The 15,100-nt window shown below is 56.7% G+C and overlaps 3 protein-coding genes across 3 annotated transcripts; all 3 read right to left on the bottom strand.

Annotated features, from left to right (window-relative positions):
• Nucleotides 1-1,607: 1,607 nt before the first annotated feature.
• Nucleotides 1,608-3,474, bottom strand: SLS55_007856 (uncharacterized protein; the record flags this gene model as incomplete). Its single annotated transcript, XM_066779271.1, has 2 exons — nt 1,608-2,420; nt 2,488-3,474. The coding sequence occupies 2 exons, from the start codon at nt 3,472-3,474 to the stop codon at nt 1,608-1,610; spliced, it is 1,800 nt and encodes a 599-aa protein (XP_066630075.1).
• A 1,301-nt stretch (nt 3,475-4,775) lies between these two features.
• Nucleotides 4,776-9,806, bottom strand: SLS55_007857 (uncharacterized protein; the record flags this gene model as incomplete). Its single annotated transcript, XM_066779272.1, has 3 exons — nt 4,776-4,964; nt 5,020-9,695; nt 9,752-9,806. The coding sequence occupies 3 exons, from the start codon at nt 9,804-9,806 to the stop codon at nt 4,776-4,778; spliced, it is 4,920 nt and encodes a 1,639-aa protein (XP_066630076.1).
• Nucleotides 9,807-13,989: 4,183 nt separating this feature from the next.
• Nucleotides 13,990-14,688, bottom strand: SLS55_007858 (uncharacterized protein; the record flags this gene model as incomplete). Its single annotated transcript, XM_066779273.1, is given in 4 exon segments — nt 13,990-14,165; nt 14,180-14,193; nt 14,427-14,535; nt 14,598-14,688. 4 exon segments carry the CDS (start codon nt 14,686-14,688, stop codon nt 13,990-13,992), a joined length of 390 nt encoding a protein of 129 aa, XP_066630077.1.
• Between the last annotated feature and the right edge of the window lie 412 nt (nt 14,689-15,100).

Consider the following 15,100-nt stretch of genomic DNA (forward strand, 5'->3'; position numbering starts at 1 on the left):
GCGAGGCTGTGTGGGGGTCGTTGCGACGACGATATTCAGATGGCCACACGACCACGTCGAAAAACAAAGGATATGGCGTCCGAGGTTTCGTGATCGAGGAAGAGGGCGTGATCGAAGCGGCGACGTAATGATACTAGTGTTCACGCGAGAGCGTTAGAGAGATAAATCTGTGGCAGACCATGGCTGGCGTGACCGACGAAGGATTGATGTCGCTTATTGTCGTCTCATATCTCATAGACCTTCAAGCGTCACTAACGTCTTTCACCGGGCTATGGGACACACGGAGTTAATGCTGCGGTCTGAAACGTGGATATTTTCGGATGTCAATGTTAAGCGGCTCAATCTGGCTCTTTTGTTGGCTGTCCCATAACCCGGTGAAAGAGGTTATATGAGATAGGAGACGACAATCACTGGCGCTGAACGCGATGATAGATGAGTGGGAGGTGGAAACTGATGGGACAAAGAGGGTACGTGGCAGCGAAACTGGTTTTAGCCCATCAGCCCATTCCCACATATGACTAATTCACCTTGCCGATCTTTACCTTCGCCCAAAACAACAGCCACTAACCTCACGCAACCTTGTATCTATACTGGAGCGCCTCAAAGCTGCAAGGATGATACAAGACAGCACTTGCGAATCTCATTGTTTACAATCCTCTGACTGTCACCGCAATCCAAACATCTGCTTCGTCTGGTGTTGAGAGCCGCCGTTGCTCCGGAATGGATGCCTCGTACCGGGTTGCGGTGACAATGGGGCATGTTCCACGCTCACCGTATCACCATGGAAATTTTCCATGGTACCCGCGGTGTCCCGCTTTTGACGCGATTCAGCTTTGGTTTAATTCGCAATAGGATTGCGTCGGCATAGAATGTTCTCCGGGCGCCTGTATAAAATTGAGTTTGCACCGACATGGCATTCCACAGCATCGTTCGCGATATCGAAGATGGTCTTGACGAGAAAGCAGTGAGAAAGGACATGATTGAAAACTTTGAGTGCTGCAGCTTGGATGTGCTCTATCAGATCTACAGGTTTCGTTTTGATGGGCTCAGGGCTGTGCCAATCTTTGCGAATAAGTCGAAAGTATAGCAATAAATAGAATGTGTGGTGGTTTCCCCGTTTGCTTGGAGTCCCTCATAGAATCAAAGCCCCCGATTTTTGAAACCCAGCACTTCAACGTGAAGTAACTCGCCTCCATTTTCCTTGCTCATTCAAATTTTCCCGAGCAGAAGTAATTCCCTAGCTTGCTCCATATGTCAAATTGAGTTGTTCCATTCAATGAATTATTCTTCGGCAAAGGAATTTTCCAAAGGCCTCTTCAGTCAGCTCTTCTCAATCATCATGCTTGTGCTTTCTCCGTACCTGTCCATGACTTTTCAAGCTATTCCGGGCCCTTCCTGGCCTCTTCAATCAAATTAAAAATCATGTGAATTTTTGGAGCCCACCCCGAGCTCTGTAGTCAGTCCTGTGATTTGGATTCCGCACGTTTGGAGCTCGACACACTCCCTTTCGCTTTGTAGTTCCGACACCTACGCATTAGACTCGGCCGATTTTTAGTATTCCCTCAATGAATTTGATCTTACTCAGTCTGCTCATGGTTCGTCTCCCCCTACTTGCGCGCATTTATCACCCCTTCGCGGACATTTTGTGGGACGATCTGTTGAAGAAGATGTCTTAGTCCCACGTTATCAGAAGCAGTGTCGTTCTCGTTTTTCGAGGAGTCGCGATCACTTCTGGTGCTAGCAGCCGCGACCTGCTCGTCTTGTGTAACTTCCAGCAGTGCCTTGGTCGTCATGTAGAGCGTCTGCTCTAGTCTTTCCTCTCGCTTCTCGGCGGCGTTAAGCTTGTCTGCCAGCTCTTTACTTTCAGCCGAGTACTGTTGAATCTCGCTGTCAACCTTGTTGAGCCTAAGGGAGGACTCTTGCAAGAGGCTCAGGTAATTCCGAATTTCCGAGTCCATGATCTTCGTCTTGTTCTTGAGGAACTCCATGTCGATGGTATACTTCTCAGCATCAGCCTCAAACCTCTGGATCTTCTCCTTCTTTTCCGTGAGAATCGCCGCTGTTTCATCAGCACTCGAAAGGAGTACCTCGATCTGTTCCCGAGCTTTCTTAGCCTCAACCTCAGAAAGTTGGATCGTCAAATTCCTGTCTTTGCAAACCGTGGTCATAAGATGGCACTTTTCCCGGACATCCTCGTGGTCTATTCGAAGCTGACGGAGGGAACCGGCAATACAACTCTTGTGGTGCTCAATCTTCTCGATACGAGTGTCGCGCTCCTTAACCTCGTTCTCAAGCTCTTTGATACGTCTGGCATTATCGCTGGCTTTTGATTCCAGATCGGCCATCTTCTTGGGGTCCAGTCTGCTTTTCTTCGCATCATTGTATGACGTCCTCAAGTGAGCAATCTTCCCTTGAACCTCCTGTAGTAGCGCATCTCATCAGCCACATCACCATGAACAATGAAATAGGCGCCACGAGAGTACTTACAGAGAAAAGCCGCTTGTGCGCGACGTCGTCTATGCGCCAGTCCTCGCGCTTTCGCTTGAGAGTATCGTTTGCTTTGGCAGATTTCTGTACTTCCGCGGGTTGCTCCGCAGCACCAGACATTCCTACAGCTGCGAGTTTTGTGTCCACTTCTGTAACTTGGCCCACCACGTCTCGGATCCGCATCGCAAGATCAGAAAGACCGCCGATTCCGGAGGCTTTCTCATCGCCCACATGACCATCTTCTGGCCGTGTAACAGCCACAATCTTGATGTCCTTCTCACTGCCTGGTTCCGTGGCTGGGACCCGGACTGCTGCTTGCGCTTGAAGCGCGTTGCCATCACTCTTTACCGCAGGCTCAATACCACCGCTCTCTGACCTCGGGCCTGCTTTCTGAGCCAGCGTCAGCTTCACAACATTGGTCTTTCCATCCTCCTTCATCCTCTTTTCCATATCCTGCAAAAACACCTCTCTCCTCTCCTTCGCCAGTCCCATCTTCGTCTTCTTTTTGACCTCCTCCCCCTTTGTCTTCCCCTTCTTTTCCCTTTCCTCCGCTGCCTTCTGATCCGCCTTCATCGCCTTCCACCTCTCAGCCCACCCCTCCGGCATCACCGGCTGCACCTTGAACGGCTTCCCGTTCGCCTTAAAATTCAGCGGCCACTTCCTCGCGCACATGCCCGCCCATATCTTCCGTTCACTCGCATTGCTGAAATTGTTGCGGACAATCTGGAGCACGCCCACGTGCTGCGCCGTCAGGACCACGTCCTCGCGCCAGCGCTTGGGGCCGCGGTCGGATCTGTACGAGTCACGTGCGTAGATCGGCCAGGTGTCGCGCTGGGCGCTGTCCCACCGTTTGACGTCGCCGTCGAAGTGGAGCGGGCGGTGGGCGACGGCGGCCCAGGTGAGACCGGGAAGGTCATCGCTGGCGGCTGGGACTGGCGGGGTCAGAATTGTGGTGGTGGGTGTGGGAGGTGGGTTTCGGTTGGGCATTTTGGATGCCGCTGCTGTCGTGGGGGTTTGTTTTGTTTTGTTCTTTTCCATGGATGGTGGGGGGAAGTGTGAGGGAGGGGGAACCGATGGAATGCTTGATGGGTTTTGAGATGAGACCTTGAGCGGGCTGAAAGCTGGTCGGGGTGAGAGCCTTGAGTATGACGAAGGGACTTCGGGCGGTAGTTGATAGCGCGAAGTGGAAGGCTTCACGGGTGAGGATGAGGTGGTGTCTCGTACCCGATGTGGTCGTGACGCTGCCGAGTCTTGAGAGAAGTGTGTTTTGGAAGGCAGGCTGACTGGTTTCGGGGATAGAAGATGTGTAGAAGGAGCATGGAGAGAAGTCAGGAAGGATGGCAAAAGGAGATCAGGACTCACGTACTCAAAAGGGCATTAATCACGATGACGTAAGCTAAAGGTCCAGCTTGGGAAGGTAAGCTCTTGCTCAACACCATGATGGGCTCATGCAGGGCATATCATATGCAGCATCACTTGCAGCAGCGGAGGGATCGGCCCTTCCGGATTCACGGCGTGCAAGACATCATGGCAATCGCTTGATCCAGGTACGAACATACACTTCCCTTTGGAAGGAAGGTTGTATTTGCTGTTTTTCTGCCAATGCACGGCAATTGTATATACAAGAAGGTTCGAAAAAGAAGCATGCGAGCATCCCATCGTCAAGAAGCGAAAGCAAAAGCAACAACAAACGACCAAACTCCAGCAAAGTATATCCAAGAAAGCCACTCGACACAACGCATCAGATGCCATCATCCAAAGCCAAGGCCTCGAAAGACGACAAGATGCCAAATGTGTCTCGTGCTAGGGGAGGTTGACAAGATGGGAGGAGTTGAAGACGACGCGCTGATAAAGTGAGTTTTCTTTTTTTTTTTTTCCAATCACTCCGCTTTTCCTCTCTTCGAGGAACGGGCCCAGCCCGACTGGACGATGATGTTGGATGTATGATCAAAATGCTGCATTTGTTTCACTGAAGTTTCACAATAAACGAACAAAGCCCCCGTCCCTCCGTGCACACGCATAACTCGCACGGACCATCGCCGGAAGGGGTAGGTCGGTCGACAATTGCGTAATGAGGGGCAGCAGAGCCCAGGAGCTGGCCCCTGAAGTATCCACCACCCACCGCTTACGCATCTAGAACACGAGTCTGCCGCAAAACCCGATGATGGTGGAGAATGTGGCGTTTTCTTACGAATGCACGTCGGAGATGCGATTTTCATGCGCATGTCTCACACGCGCATGTCTTTCGGCACTTTGGCGGGGGATCGGGCAAAGCTCGAACTTTCCACTTACTCGCGGCCGCCGACGAAGAACTTGACGATCTTGTCCCAAGTCGAGTCGGACGTGTCATCGGACGACGTCGACGCGCTGTTCTCGACAGGGGCCGCCGAAACGGGAGCGGACGGAAGAGCGGCCCTACGCTTGGCAGTGACAAGAGTGGTGGGGGTGGCCGCGGCGGGAGTCTCAGTGGCGGTGACCTGAAACTGTCTGTTAGTATTCTCAAGGCTCGCTAGATGAGTGGGGGCTGCTTACCGGGCAGATGGTAACGTAAGCGGGCACGACCGAGGTGACAACAATGGTCGAGGTGCCGCTCTCGTGCGTGTGCGTGCTCGTCTGGAAGTCAAGCGTGTAGACGGTCGAGGTCGTCACGCCGGCACCGGGAGTGAGGGGCGCAACAGGGGTCGAGGCGACGCCGTCAACGGCCGCGGACGTAACCATAGGGATGGTCGGCAGCACCGTCGGCGTGGGAGCCATGGACAGGCTGGTGTTGAGAGCGCCGGGGGTGATGATGGTGGTCAGGACACTGGGAGCGACGGGAGTGCCAACCGGAGCCGAGGGCGTGAAAGTAACCAGAACGGTGACGTTCGAGGGCTGCGCGGGCGTCTGGATCGGGTGCGGCGGGGCAGAGAAAGTCTGGTTGCCGTACATCGGGGGCAAGCCAGCGCGGGAGGTGCTGGCAGGAACAACGCTGGAGGCCATGCTCGTCACGGGGACACCCTGGTCGTTCGTGCCAGTGACGGTGTAGAAGATGGTCGTGAAGCTGCCAGCGGGGCCGGTGGGCTGCGAAGGAGCGGTGGCACCCTCAACATCAGTCGAAGCGGGAGTCTGGGTAGCAGTAACCGGGCAGATGGTGGTGCCAACGGACACAATCTGGGTCACAACAACTTCAGAGGTCGAACCAGCCTGGTCAGTCGTGGTAGCGGTGCTAATAGCAGTGCTGTAGATGGTCGAAGTCGACGAAGAGGTAATGGCGGCCTCAGTGACGCCCTCAGCACCAGACGAAGCCGGGGCCGAAACTTCGGGAGTCTGCGTGGCAGTCACCGGGCAGATGGTGGTACCAACGGAGACGATCTGAGTGACAATAACTTCAGAGGTCGAACCTTGCTCATCAGTGCTGATAGCGGTGCTAATGGCAGTGCTGAAGATGGTCGAGGTCGAGGAAGAGGTGACGGTAACGGCGGCGGGAGTGGGAGCCGACGTGACACCCTCAACGCCAGACGAGGCAGGAGCCGATGTAACACCCTCAGCACCAGACGAGACCGGAGCCGAAGCCTCCGGGGTCTGGGTAGCAGTAACGGGGCAGATGGTGGTACCAACGGACACGATCTGGGTCACAACAACCTCAGAAGTCGAACCAGCCTGGTCAGTCGTCGTGGCAGTGCTCACAGCAGTGCTGTAGATGGTCGAGGTCGACGAAGAGGTGACGGTCAGAGGGGTGACGGCGACGGGAGTCGAGACGACCGAGGTGGAAACGCTGGCCTGGCCATTGGGAGCCGTGTAGGTGACGTAGACCGTCTGGTTGCCAGCCGGCGGTTGAGGAGCCGGGCTGGACACACTGCCTTCAACAGCGCTGCTGGCGACGGGAGTGGGAACCTGAGTAACGGTAACAACAACAGTCTGGCCATTGGGGGCAGTGCTCGTCGATACAGCGGTGGACTCGACGTTGACCGGGGCGGTCGACGGAGTGTGCTCAGCGGTGACCGTGGTGGTAACAACGTTGGGCGGCAGGGCAGTTCCATCAGTTGCGGTAGGCGTAACCGTGAAAGTGGCCGTAACAACGTTCTGGGTCACGGGAGTCGATTCCTCTCCAGAAACTTCAGAGGTCTCGCCGGCCGCCGGGGTGGACGGGGTAGGGGTGGCAGTCTCAGTGTGGGTAATGACGGTCGGGGGCAGAGTGCTGCCGCCAGGAGCCGTAGGAGTGATCGTGATAGTAACCGTGACAAGGTTCTGCTCAGACACAGTCGTCGTCACCGCACCGACAGCGGGGGTGCTAACTTCGCCGGAAACCTCGGAAGAGACGGGAGCGCTGGGGGTTTGGGTGACGGTAACAATAACAGTCTCACCGTTGGGAGCGGTGCTGGTCGAGGTGCTAGTCGAGGGCGTGGCAACGACAGGAGTGCTGACCTCACCGGAAACATCGCTGCTCACAGGGGCACTGGGCGTCACGGTCACAATGACAGTCTCGCCGTTTGGCTTCGTGGAGGTGACGCTCTCATCCGAGACAGCGGGCTGAGAGGCACTGGGCGTAACAGTAATAACGACGGTCTGGCCGTTGGGAGCAGTGGAAGTAGAAGGCGCAGGAGCCTCGCTGACAGTCTCACCGCCGACGGGCACGCCAGGAGCGGACGTGGCACCCTCAACACCAGACGAAACGGGGGCAGAGGGAGTCTGAGTGGCAGTAACCGGGCAAATGGTCGTACCAATGGACACAACCTGGGTAACGACGGCCTGGGAAGTCGAGCCCTGCTCATCAGTGGTCTGAACGGTGCTGACAGCGGTGCTGTAGATCGTAGAGGTCGAAGAGAGCGTGGTCAGGACAGGGGTGGGAGCAGAGGTGGCGCCCTCAACGCCAGACGAAACAGGGGCGGAGGGGGTGCCAACCGGAGGAGTGCCCGCGGGAGTGCCTGCGGGAGGAGTGCCTGCGGGAGTGCCTGCGGGAGGCGTGCCTGCGGGAGTGCCAACCGGAGGAGTGCCTGCGGTAGTGCCTGCGGGCTGGGAGGCCGCACGAGTCTCGGTGGCCGTAACAGGGCAGATAGTCGTGCCGATGGAGACGACCTGGGTGACAACAACCTGAGAAGTGGATCCCTGCTCGTCGGTGGTCACGGCAGTGCTGGTAGCAGTGCTGTAGATAGTCGAGGTCGAAGAGGACGTGACGGCAACCACGCTAACGGTCTGGTTGTAACCACCAACGGGGAAACCAGGCGTGCTCTGGATTCCGGAAACATCAGTCGAAGCAGGAGCGCTAGGAGTCTGGGTAACGGTAACAACAACGGTCTGGCCGTTGGGAGCAGTGCTAGTCGAGGGAACGGCAACGACAACGCTGGTGCTCTCGTCGGTCTCGCTAACAGGGGCGCCAGGAGTGCTGACCTCTCCAGAGACGTTGGAAGAAGCAGGAGCACTGGGGGTCTGGGTGACGGTAACAATGACGGTCTGGCCGTTGGGAGCAGTGCTAGTCGAAGGGACAGCAACGACAACGCTGGTGCTCTCGTCGGTCTCGCTAACAGGGACGCCAGGAGCGCTGGTTTCGCCCGAAACTTGGGACGAAACAGGCGCGCTGGGGGTCTGAGTGACGGTCAGGACGACAGTCTCGCCGTTGGGAGCAGTGCTGGTCGAGGGCGTGGCGACGGCGCTGGGGGTCTCGGTCTCGCCAACAGGAACGCTAGGAGCGCTGGTCTCGCCAGAGACGTCAGACGAAACGGGCGCGCTGGGAGTCTGAGTGACGGTCAGGACAACAGTCTCGCCGTTGGGAGCAGTGCTGGTCGAGGGCGTGGCGATGGCGCTGGAGACCTCGCCGGAAACAGCCGGAGTAGAGGGCTTCGAGGTCCTGATGGTCTTAGTCTCAGTGAGCGGGCAGACCGTGGTAGAAACAGCGACGACGGAGGTCACCACGGAGGTGGTGCCATCAGTGGTCACGGTCTGGAAGTTGGTGCTGAAGACGGTGCTGGTCTTGTACTCAGTGGGCTGGGGAGCAGAGGGAGACGGGGTGCTCGCGACGCCCTCGACGCCAGACGACAGCTGCGGCGTGGACTCCTCGGTGACGGGGATCAAAGTAGTAATGTCCGTGGTCGAAGCGGCCACCAGGGATGTCTGCACAGCGGTGGAGCTGGCGGGGCAGTTGGTGACTTCGGGACCGCACGAGGTGACGGTGAACAGCTGCGTGGCATAGACAGTGGACCTGCTGACGCCGTGCGTAGCGGGAACGGTAGTCTGGTAGGTGGTGGTCGAGACCGGCACCAGGGATGCGGAAACGGCGGACACATCACCGCTGGACGCGGGGCAGTTCGTGACCTCAGGGGCACACGAGGTGACAGTGTAGTACTGGGTGCTGTAGACGACAGAGGTCACGTCCTGGGTGATGTGGGTCGTGGAAGCATTCGCAACCGGCGTGAAAATGGGAGTTCCAACGGGAGTGACGGGGGTGCCGACGGCGGGGGTGCCGACAACAGGGGGAGACAGAGGGGTGGATGCGCCACCGCTCACGTCCGAAGACACGGGCGCCACGGGGGTGGATGCCGAGGAAGGCGTGGGCACAACGGACGGAGCCACCGGCGTAGACGGAGTGGCGGCCTCAGAAACCGAAGGAGGGCTCACAGGGGCTGATCCGCTGGTGGGGACCGGAGCTTCAGGCGTCTGGACCTGAGGAGTGGAGACGGGAGCCTCCGGGGTGGAAACGGTTTCGCCGCTGACATCGGTTGTAGCGGGAGCCGAAGAACTCGAGCTAGGAGTGGGGACCGGGGCTTCAGTCTCGCCGCTGGCATCGCTGGTAGCGGGAACGGAAGCCACAGGGGTGTAGACCGGGACCTCAACGGAAGAGGACGAGACCGGAGCCTCAGGGGTGGAGACGGGGACCTCAGCAGTGGAGGCAGGAGCCTCGGGGGTGGGAACCGAAGAGGCGGTCTCGCCAGAAACCTCAGAGGTCTGGACGGGTGTGCTCTCAACCGGCGTCTCAACCGCAGAGGAAGGGGCCTCGTAATCCGTACCAGCGGGCGACGAGGGAGTCGCACTCTCAACGACCTCGGAAGAGGACTCCTCCGTCGCCGAAACTTCCGCGCCGGTGAGGGTGGTGGTGTGGTGGGGGACGAGCGAAGTCGACACCTGGGTGGCCGAAGCGGGACAGTTGGTCACCGTCGGGTCACACGAGGTCACTGTGAAGAGCTGGGTGGAGTAGACAACAGCGGTTGTCACAACATCCTGGCGGGGAATGTTGCCTGGATATTTGGTGTGAGCGTGGAGCACGGGAAAGAAGAGTTACTTGGACACTTACGTCCAGCCGCGGCCCCGAGGGAGCCGAGGACGGCCAGAGCAGTCGTGATCTTCATCACGGGAGGGTAACGACTGGTAAGATGCTACTACTGCTGGTGACCGGGTTAAGCTGGGAGTCAAAAAGAATGAAAGGCACAGCCTGTAGTCAATCAAAAAGAGCGTCAAGCAAAAAGAATGAATGGGCCTCGAACGAGGTTACCAAGAGCAGAAAGAGTGCAGTGAAGGTTGGAAAAGGCGGACAGAGACGGGCGGCCCGGCCATATATATGAACAAGCGGCGTGCCTGAAGCTGTGGCTGGCGGCAACGGCCCTGCTCGTAACGTGGTCCATCGGATCCAGGCGTTCGCCTGGATCGACGGGAAAGCGGATGTTCCTGATGCTGGCGAGCATCCGGTCCCACTATAGGCTAGGATGCGAGGCAGGGAAGAGAGCGCGGTCGGGAAGCGCCGGCCGCGGTGGTCGAATCGGCCGGAGAGGGGTCGTGGGCGGGAGCATGCCCTGTTTGGAAGCGCGGCGGTGGATACGGAATAGGCGCTGTGGTCTTCACGTGCCTGAGGAGTGGTGGACGTCTGCCGGTGGCGCTCCCACTGGCAGCCGGGCGGCACGGGCGAGGCATCCGAGGCTGGCGAGTGGCTTGGCAGCGCTATGCGGCATCATGCTATTGCTCGGAGTGTGTGGCTGTTCTTGCGTAATGACGAAGGGGCCGGCGAGGTTTGAGAGGTCGGCCCGGGGCAGGAACGCTGGCCGCATGCGGCTTAGCCCGTTTCACGCGCGGCTGCTCTGCCCACACGCGCAGGCCACCGTGGTTCGAGACTGATTGTTTGTTTCACCCGCCATCACCGCTTCGTCTGCAGAGACTCCACCGCCTGCGCAAAAGGAGGCGGGCCTCTCGCTTGCCGCACTCCCACGCCCACGCGAATGTCCGCCGAAATCCGACGTGCCTGTTTATAGCACCAAGCTTCGGGCAACGCGCAGCTTCGGCACGCCTAACGGTCGGAAAACGGGCCCGATGCTAGCCTGGGCCGAGGCTGGCGGGAGGCTTGCGCACTGGGGTAGCGCGGTAAGATGATGGGATGGACGCCGCGACGGCTTCCTCAGCCTCGACACTTCAAACGCTCTTTGCCGCCGCTCAACCGGCCACTCAGCTGTGCACCTCACCCACCTGAAGAATTGCGAAATTAACCCGGTTTGCGATCCATTGGGCTGAGCCTTGACCGGTCCGCTTCCCCGCAGCGTGTTTCCAGAAAGAACGACACCAGAACATGCATCCTGCCGCCTCCGCGTTTCGCTGCTGTCGGGCTAGCTATTCCTTTGTCCCTGTTCCATTTCAAAGCCACCTTGCCGGCCTCACCATGTGGATCCGCACCCTAGCGGCGCCGTTCATCGCGCGTGCATCAACTCTATGCCAGCCACAACGGGAAGGCGTCGTTGCCGCGGCTTGTCGAGTCATCCCACCGCGATAACCTTAAACAACACACCTGATCCCCGCAATCGCCAGGTATACAGATGAAAGTGTGGATCTTCAAGCCTGCAATCCAACGCGGAGGAGGCGGTGCAGTCCGGCTGGTCGAGACCGCTGTGTCATGTAGTGGGGACCGTGGCGACAGAATAACACCAGGATATCGGTATATAGGGAGATGGCTGTACCTGTCTACGGCTTCTTCTCCCCAGCCGTCACGGTAAGACCCAAGTCCGATTGCGTCGCGACATGTCAGTGCATATCCACATCCATGAATAAAGCCGCGCGTCTTGGCCTAACAAGCTCCCGGAATAGCTCAGCCCACCCACAAATTTGTGAGACATACTTTAGCCCTCCCTACTTCAGGAACGTGATATCCCATAGCTGTTCCTTGCTGCGGGGGTGTACTCGCAATCGAGTGGCAGTGATGACGTTTTCTCAATCCCCGCAAGCACTCACTTGAACTAAAATCCCATCAAGTGTAAGGAGTATACCCTTACCCACTGCACCATGCGTATGCAGGCCCTCCGGGGGCTAAAAGAGGTACTGGAATAAACCCAATTAGAGTTTATTCAGGCATGGCAGGCTAATATATCTTTGTACCCTGACATTATTCCCCTTCTTTGGATCGCTCGTCCCGAGGGATATGTCACGTGGTGCCCCCAATATACTAGCCGCGCTAGAAGCTGTTACTACTGGGACCGATAATTTCTCGCTACCAAACAAGGTAATATTACTCTTGTGGATTCTTAATTGTTCGGGCAATGCCTCGAATCGAACTTGCGACTTTTTCTAGTCTCCAGCTTTCACTAGTCTTCCCTTAATTGGGTTTATAATGTAAGGAGTATACCCTTACCCACTGCACCATGCGTATGCAGGCCCTCCGGGGGCTAAAAGAGGTACTGGAATAAACCCAATTAGAGTTTATTCAGGCATGGCAGGCTAATATATCTTTGTACCCTGACATCAAGGGTATCCATGCCGTAAGATTATTGGTGAGGGAAGCTGTCAGTGAAAACAAACATGTGACATGGCCAAATTCGGGCCCCATGTCACAGCGGGTCGTAAGAGAATCTCTCATCTCCAAGACTGTCTCGCCCGAGATATTTATGCACCGTACTTGGAACCACACTCCCCTAAACAGTTAAATCCCACGCCTGCTTTTGCACAATTCATACCCCACATATACCTCCGGATATCTGCTTCAACTACCAAAAAAGGGAGAGCGCACAGTTGATGGTGTATAAGGGACATTCACTCGAACAAGAGTGCCGCGATTCTTAACGGGAAGGCTGCGCTCAAGTGTGCCTAGCAAGATAGCATGCAGTGTAATGAGCAACCATATCGAATCATAGCAGTAGGTACGCTCACATGGTCATTGTAGCTTGTGGCGATGGGTGGCGCAATAGTAATCATATTCAGGGCTGGATGGAGTCACTCTGCTACGGTACTGTCGTGATAATCATGATACCAGTTCGTCCCGACGGCCAGAAGATCTTTGCCACATAACGAGAGCTTCAATATCGCTATTGCCCACCTGAACCGCTGCGCCGTTCTCTTCCCTTGCTCGCGCAACCTCTGTCTCGAGTGAGCGAAAGACTTGGGACATGGTCGACGTCGCTCTCCGAAGATGCTTCCTGAACAAGACAACAAGACACCGCATTAAGCGAAGAGCCTTATGCCGAAGCTGCATGAAGCAAGTGTTTCAGGCTCAAACTTCACGACACGACCTGGCCACATCCCCTTCCGCTTGCCATGATGCCTGCCTCTACTTGCCATGCCCAATCGCAATGTAGACTTTCGTCGAAAGTGTTTCGTGAACGGCGTTGCCGGCAAGATCTCCTGCCACAAGCTGTATCTTTTTCGATTTTCGACCTACATAGATGCTGCATCGCTTACAGCCCCCCTTGGTCGTATCTCTGTATGCAACCGTCACCTCCCCCCCTGGGTGTGTCAACCACCCGGCCCCACCAGAAAGGGGCGGCCTTGGCAGCGACTCTGCATAATCGAGCAGTGATGGAGCGAAGGGTTGTTTGTATTTCGAAACGTGCCTATAATGCTAGCGAGTTCCAGAAGGCGACTAAAACGACTTCCATGATTAGATCGCACCAGCAGATTGTGCGCCACACTCCTGGATACAGCACCGAAGCTTATAAGGCTTCCCGCCGCCGCCGCGGTTGCAGTGGTTATACCGCCTACTCCACGGCTGCTACGCTCACATTCCAGGCGAACATTACCACTGGCCCTAATGTCACCCGTCGCCGCCGTCAACCTTCCACCGCATCCCGGGCGTGTACTCCGTAGCTCTGCTTAGCTTCTCTGCTCGCGTGGGCCATCCGAAATACTGGTTGTACAGGAAATGAATATTTACCTGCCGCTAGCAGTGTATAAACCTTGACATTTTTCGTGTAAGGCTTCACCAAAAGACCATACCATATCATCCACGCCCTTAGCCTCTGAGTGGCACACATTACCAGATTTCCTTAAAATCTTCCATCTGCTTTCCCAAGTCTCTGTTACGATAGACATGTCGGGGGATTTGGATGCGAGGAGACCCTTTCCTCGGACTGTGGCGTGAGACCAGAAGTGTACAACATGCGGGATATATTCGCATGTCCTATAGCTCTTTCTTGGAAGATGGTGTGGCAGCGCCCGAGGCCAACCGCTTTTCAAGCCGTCGGAACATGTCGACGCCCATGAACACGGCTGTGGCGAGTTAGCGGACTGCATATTCCCGCTTTGAAGTTACTTCCGAGATATTGTCTCGGCGATTTCTGATAGTCACATGGGGAAATGCCACTTACAAAGTGCAAGATATGGCACGTAGAGGCCGCTCAAGCTGAGCTTCTGTTCGTTTGTGAACGAATCCCAGCTAAGGTACTCAGCAATACAGGTCATGGTGGTGATGCCCGTCTGGCAGGCGTAGATGAGCAGGTGGATTGGGACCTTGGGGTCATCTGACGTAGAGTACTGAGCAGGGGGCATCTAGATTAAAGAGTAGAACACTTACCGCGCATCAGGGCACCGACCGCCCAGGCAGAGAGTGGGGCGTGGTACAGAAGCTAATCACGTGTAAGCGCGACACAGAAAGCTTGGCAATGCGGTTGTCTTGACCTCCATCCATATGTACATGGAAAACCACGGCCTTCACAATCCAAAATTAGCCCATGCAACCAAGCTGGCGGAATGGCGCGACGCGTGGACGCTACCAGACTTACGGGGGAGCGCTAAAGAAGCGATCCTGGTAGGTGTCGATGTACCACTGGCGCAGGACCAGGAGCGGCTCAGGCTTCATCCATTCGGGGTACACGGGCAGGACGTCAACGCCTCCACGACCACGCGTCAGCAGCAGATCGTCCGGGGGATTGGCCGTGGCGTCCGGGACTTACAGAAGACTATTGGAATATGGATCGCGAAGAAGGAGAGGTACAGCAGGTCGCGCTTACGCGCGAATATCGACTTTGGGGCCGGGACGTCCATTGAGAGGCCGAGTTCGGGAGGCGTTCGGATTGATGCTGACGCGTCGTCGTGTTCGGCTGCAGCGGCGACGCAAAGAAGGAGGCGATGAGCATGTTTTGTTTGGTGTTGCGCTCGCTTGCACCGCACCTGCCCGCTTAGTCAGAAGCCTAAACTAATCGCTCTCCAAGGCAGGAGCCTCCGCTGACGAGCTTGTTTCTACCTCAGCAGTGGCCCAAGGCAACCGTTTCCATCCCCTCCGCCCTCCAATGTCGTGAAGCCATCTCGTTGTCCCTCCTTGCCATCGTGCAGCCCGCGCGCAGCTGACCACCGCCCTCCTCGGCCTTGTAGCTTAAGTCCGAGTACCAAGCTCATAAGACCGAGGCCGCTCCCGGCCCAAGGGTACCCCACGAGTTTTGCTTCCTGTGTCTTCTTC

This window comes from Diplodia seriata, assembly GCF_021436955.1.
Source record: "Diplodia seriata strain FDS-637 chromosome Unknown scaffold_8, whole genome shotgun sequence".
In the NCBI taxonomy this organism is placed as follows: domain Eukaryota; kingdom Fungi; phylum Ascomycota; class Dothideomycetes; order Botryosphaeriales; family Botryosphaeriaceae; genus Diplodia; species Diplodia seriata.